The sequence below is a fragment of the Helianthus annuus genome, chromosome 14 (assembly GCF_002127325.2).
Source record: "Helianthus annuus cultivar XRQ/B chromosome 14, HanXRQr2.0-SUNRISE, whole genome shotgun sequence".
Classification (NCBI taxonomy): domain Eukaryota; kingdom Viridiplantae; phylum Streptophyta; class Magnoliopsida; order Asterales; family Asteraceae; genus Helianthus; species Helianthus annuus.
In genome coordinates, this window is record NC_035446.2 from 115905552 (window position 1) to 115911775 (window position 6224).

The 6224-nt window shown below is 36.9% G+C and overlaps 1 protein-coding gene across 1 annotated transcript; it reads left to right on the forward strand.

Moving 5' to 3' along the window:
* The first annotated feature begins 2639 nt into the window (after positions 1-2639).
* LOC110907214 lies at positions 2640-3641 on the forward strand. The gene has a single exon (XM_022152229.1). It carries the CDS (start codon positions 2640-2642, stop codon positions 3639-3641), a length of 1002 nt encoding a protein of 333 aa, XP_022007921.1.
* Positions 3642-6224: the final 2583 nt, after the last annotated feature.

Consider the following 6224-nt stretch of genomic DNA (forward strand, 5'->3'; position numbering starts at 1 on the left):
ACTAACCCCGTTTGCGTGTATTGTGAATTAAATTAGGTTAATCAAGGCTAATCAATAGGCTTATACTCTGATCTGCAATGTGAGTCATTCTCTTTTTATCAACTGTTTTACAATACCTCAAGTTATTTTCAAAGGTTATAATTACAGGGATTAAGTCATGGCTATCTTAATCAATGGCTAGTGGGGTATTGTGCACATTACTAATTTTCTCACAGGGTTAGGCTAATAAGCCCTAACATAGGTTAGGCATATAAGCCCTAACAGTGATAATCATCACTAATTGGGTGACAGGACCCAATAGTGGTATGACCACCGTCACCAGGAGGTGACACGGTGCCATATAACAATAAGATAGGAACCATTGTAATAGCTCTTATGTTGTAATTTATAACTAAGTGTCATTTTTATCAAAATGAATGATTCACTCAGTATTTCCCCGCTGACAAAACCTTTTTCAAACATGTTTCAGGTAATCTGTTGTGAGCACAGAAAAGTGCCGTGGAGCACTACAAGCTTAATAGAAGTGGCTCAATGTAAATAAATAAAAGAAACATGTTTTGTAAAAATAAAGATTTCCCCGTGAAATCATCATATTGTAATTACAAGGTTTTATTCTTAAGTTATGTAAACGGGCAATTTTAATATTAAAGATCCTGTTTTAAAAAGACTTCCGCTGTCGCTTAAAATTTAATACCACGGGATTTCCTGCCTCGCGGCTCTGGACCTGGTCAAACCGGGGCCGAGGGCCGTGACAATATGTGTTGTGTATTCTACAACTCGCAGTCATGTTTGTGCATATTTCTCTGTCGATAACCTACTAGCCTTCACTTTGTTACATGTTACATGCTGGTTATGCGTAAACGATTTCGAACTCTATTATACTACTAAACTTATATGCTCACCTTTACACTATGTGTATTGACCTCTATTTTTAACATATGTGACAGGTGTTTGAATGCTTAGGATGCTTGCTTGCTTTCCTGGAATCGAGCTTAGGAGAGTCTAGAAACAAACAATTTAAATCTGAGTTGTCGGAACATGATATTTGTCTTTGGGATATCGAAGTCTGTAATAATTGATTTTACTTGATAGGTTATGGTATGGAACATAATATTAACTATCCGGTAATTTAGTTGTTATGGAATTTCTCTTGGACAATCTGTTTCGCTCAGTGCTGCGCCCCAATGTTTCCATCATCGGTTGGGGTGTGACACACACCCTCTAGCCTTATAGTGTTTTAGACTTTAGTTAATTGTTATCATATCAATAGTTAATTGTTATCATATCAATAATAATCTACTTTTATTTTAATAGTTAGATTGCAATTTGGAGTTCAAGTTACCAGTGAGCTAATGAAATTGAACGAACACGAAAGGGCTTGTAGCCAAGTGATGTCAAAGTATATGGAAAGATGTTCATTCTCGTAAGGATGTGGGATTTAAGAGTATGGTTAGATGATATGTGTGAGCTAGCTCATAAAAAAAATTAAACGAATTTGACACATTGAAAGCCTCTTCATGATAATTACATTATACAACAGGATTAAATTTAATTGAAAAGTAAGAAAAACACTTGACTAAAGATAAATACAAGATTAAGAGAATGTGTTAGGATATCATGTAAATATGTCATCCTACATACGAATTTCTTGATCATGTTAGAAATTTTGGGTCTGCATTTGTTTAATATAGTTACTTTTACCAAGTTGGTTCATAACAATATTTTTTTTGCTAGGCCTTGTGTTGCGGGGCATTGGTGTGCCACATTGCCCACGTCAGGGGCGCGAAGACCGCCACACCACGGCACATAAAAGGGCGTGGGGCTACAGTGTGGTTGCCATTGCGAACGTGAATGCTTGAAACTTAACCGTTGGGAGCCTTGGGAAACCCCCCCCCCCCCCTTGTCGTTTAGATTAAAAGAAACTTCAGTTATATTAAAATCTTTATATAAGCAATCCTACTTTAAAATTTTAAATGAACATCAATACCAATAATTATACATTTCAAACCTTTATTGATATTTATTTTTATATTTTTTGATCGATGTAAAACATGTGTCGATATGTTTTTGGGCATATCATGACTTTATTGTTTGGGTTTTATCTTTCAGTCGCTATACAAAGTGTAGTCGCTATACAAAGTGTTGATTATGATACCGGTACTTTATTAAATCAAACCGCTACCAACTAACTTCCCGCCGCAACGTGCGGGGAAAGTTCACTAGTTACTATGAAACATTAAAATTAAAACTAATCACACAGTTATTTATAGTTATTGCAAAAATTCTCTAGGTTTTAGCAAAGAAAGAAAAAGAAACAGAGAGAGTTTTAAGGGTGAAGGGAGTGGGGCGGTGAAGGGGTCGGCAAACCAGTTTGCCGAGCGGCAACACCGGCGCCGTCCTTCTTTGCCGCGCGGCCTTCTTGTGAAATCGGCTACAACTCACCGATCGACAAACATGCAAAGCATGTTGACCGTTGCCACTTTAACGGCTATAATGCCGTTCAAAATAAAAAAAATTAATTTTTCAAGTTTTACCCTATATATTCAAAACAAACCCATTTTAATCCTATATATTCTACAAAATCACCCCCAAATCAAACCAAAAAATACAAAACACTAACCCAAGTATTGCCACGCAAAATGGCGGATGATTTCCCGTTGTGGTTTCCACCCGATAGTAGCGACGACTCGTCCGATGATAGCATTCTTTTTTTCCAAAATCTACTCGAAGAAGCCGAACTACAAGACACCGGTACATCAAACCAAAGGAGATACATTGAACGTCAGCGGGAGGTTGGGCACGAGACCCTCATGGCGGATTATTTTGTCGAAGACCCGAAATACAACGACGCAATTTTTCGGCAAAGGTTCCGTATGTCGAAACGGTTGTTTTTAAATATTGTGACCGCCGTGGAAGCGAATGACGAATACTTTCAAGAGTCCTACGATGCGCGAGGTCGGAGGAGCTTTACGCCGCTGCAAAAGGTTACATCAGCTATTAAACAGCTCGCAACCGGTAACCCTCCAGACGAAGGAAACGAGTACTTGCATATGGCCGCAAGAACTTCCCGCGAGTGCCTAGAATATTTTTGCGAAACGGTTTGCAGAATATATGGTTCGGAGTTCTTACGTAGGCCGACAAGCCACGACATGACACTGTTATACGACGCACATGAAGAACAACATCACCTTCCAGGTATGTTCGGTAGCCTTGATTGCACCCATTTCGTCTGGCGAATGTGTCCCACCGAGCTTCGAGGGCAGTATATGAGAGGAGATCACCGATACCCGACTATTATGCTCGAAGCAGCGACGTCTCAAGATTTATGGATTTGGCATGCTTTTTGCGGTCCACCGGGTGCTAGGACAATCGCCGTTATTCTTAACGGAACGAAATGGAACCGCGCCAAAATGTCCATTTTACGTCAACAACCATTATTACAAACGTGGTTATTTGCTCGTGGATGGAATTTACCCAAAATGGTCCGTGTTTGTGAAATCGATCCCATACCCTCAAGAAGTAGACGAAAAGATGTTCAAAAGGCAACACGAGGCGGCAAGAAAAGACGTCGAAGGGGCTTTTGGGGTTTTGAAGTCAAAATGGGGTGTCTTGAATCGGCCGATGCGAGCAAGGACGGTTAAAAAAATTAGGAATGTTGTGTACACGTGTATTATTTTACACAACATGATTTTAAAAGACGACGGAAACGCGATTGCACCGGTACACATTCGGGATCCTCCGGTCGAGCCCGCGTTTGATGATAGGGTGTTGGGCGAGCTAATGGATGAAGATACGCATTGGAGACTTAAACACGATCTCACGGTTCATCTCGCAAGTCAAGATTTGCCCCACTTGTTGGTTGATTCTGACGAAGAGTAGTGTAATTTTTAATTTTTTTAGTGGTTGCGTTGATTTAGTGTCGTGTAATTTTTATGAATTTTAAGTTTTTTTTTAAGTTTCATTTTAATGTAATTGTTTTTTTATTAATTTAATATTTTATTTGTTTTTATTTAACATATAATTTAAAAAAAAACAAAAAAAAGTTTGCCACTTTCAAGTGTCTAAACCATTGCCAACACTTTTCAGCAAAGTTTAAACTTTTTACCCTCTCTGATATGGCACTCTCTGATTGGTCCATTTTAAAGTTTGCCACTTTCACCTGTTTAACCACTCCCTTCACCCTAACATGTGAGAATTATGATTCTCTTTAATTCCCTACAATTTGCAGTTCTGTTTTCCTAGTATTTGTTACATCATCTTCTTCGTCACAAGACTACAACCTATTTCTATAGGTGGAAAAGACCCTAAGGTTCCACCCTTCATCAAATTGAAACGTAAGAACGTGGGGTATGGTGCGGCAGGGGTTTAGGGCGTGGCCTGACATGTGGTTTGGGTGGGTTTCGCTGCGCTGACCCACATTGAAGACGGTATGATGGGGCGGGGGTTTGGGGCGTGGCCAGCCCAAACCTCCATATTTATATTTTTTATAAACAAATTTATATTTTTTAATAATGTTTTTTTAAATAAAAACCGATTACATTTTAAAATAAATGAAGTTACATAAAAAAATACCTAGTGTTTGGACGATTGGATGGTGTGAGGGAAGTTAGTATACAACTCATTTATGCCGCCTAATAAAAATGTATTATATTTTATCCAACTCATTTTCGAATAAAACTTACGTCAAAACATAGAACAACTGAAAAAGTAAATAAAAATAAGAATAAAAATATTTATATATGACCCGACTTATTTGCGAAAGAAATATAGGGGTCGAAACATTAACCAACTTGAATTTATACCGACATGTACATAAAAATAAACATGTAAGAAAGTTATGCCTTTTTTAAGTTAAAGAATGGCATGACACGTTCCCGTGGCGTCGAAATATAGAGTAGCTTGAATTTATTCCGTCTAACGAAAACGTATTATATTTGGCCCGACTCGTGTCAAAATGTGACCAACTGAAAATGTATATAAAAATAAGTATGAAATTGTATGATATTTAACCTTACACATTTCAAAAAAAAAAAAAAAACAAACAAACGAACAAAATTTGTGTCAAAGCGTAGACAACTAAAAACTACCTAGAAATAAACATGAAAACATATTATATTTGACTATACTCATTTCTCAAAAAAATACGTCCAAACATAAATCAATTTGAATTTATACCAACATGTACATGAAAAGTAAGCACGTAAAACTTAATTACAGAGTCTTTAGAAAGTTGAGGGGTTGTAAGTGGCAATGTTAAAATTTGAGGGGAAAGGATAAAAATACAAAAAACACCAATAGGAAAATTAAAAAAAATAAGAAAAAGGAAGTGGCCCAATCAAAGTAAGGAACTGTAGATGCGGTTGTTGATTGTTGTTAAACTAGTTCGATGCCCCGCCCGCGTTGCGGGGCGTCAAGCCAAAAATTTCTTAGTTTCATAACATGCACGCATGTATTTTAGTTACTTATAACACGATCTATTAAAAAAATCGAGTCAACTAATTAAACCAAAACACTATCATAGTTTTGCTAAAACAAAAAAAAAACTAAAACGATGGCAAACCTTTAATTTTGAGTTGGGGCAAAATAGTAATTTGTCAGAACCAATGAGCGAGTGCTAGACACCTGGTTGACACAAAAGTTAAATTGAGTCAACGAAGTAAAATAAAAACTACTATAGTTTTGCAAAAAAAAAAAAAAAAGCAATGGAAAGACTACAAATTTTAACTTGGGGCAAAATCATAATTTTTTTAGCTCAGGGCAAACTCATAAATTTAAGCTGAGGATAAATTCGTAACTTTAAGCTGGAGGCAAAACCATAATTTTATTTTGAACTGGGCAAAATAATAGTTTTGAACTAAGGGCAAAATCGTAATTATGAACTCATGGCACAATCGTAATTTTTAAAAAGGGGGTAAAATCATATTTTTAAACTGAGGGAAAATCGTAATTTTTAGCTAGGGAGGAAAAACTAAAACGATCGCAAGACTACAAATTTTAGCTGAGGCAAAATCGTAATTTTTTAAATGAGGAAAAACTCATAATTTTAAGAGAAAATGCACGGATAGTCCCTGTGGTTTCGCCTTTTTTCACCTATAGTCCCCAACTTTCTAAAATTACCTGAATAGTCCCCAAGTTTTCATTTTTTGTTCCCGGATAGTCCCTGGGTCTAACTTCAGTTTGTTTTCTCTGTTAAGAGGGTGTGAAATGGCAAAAATACCCTTTCC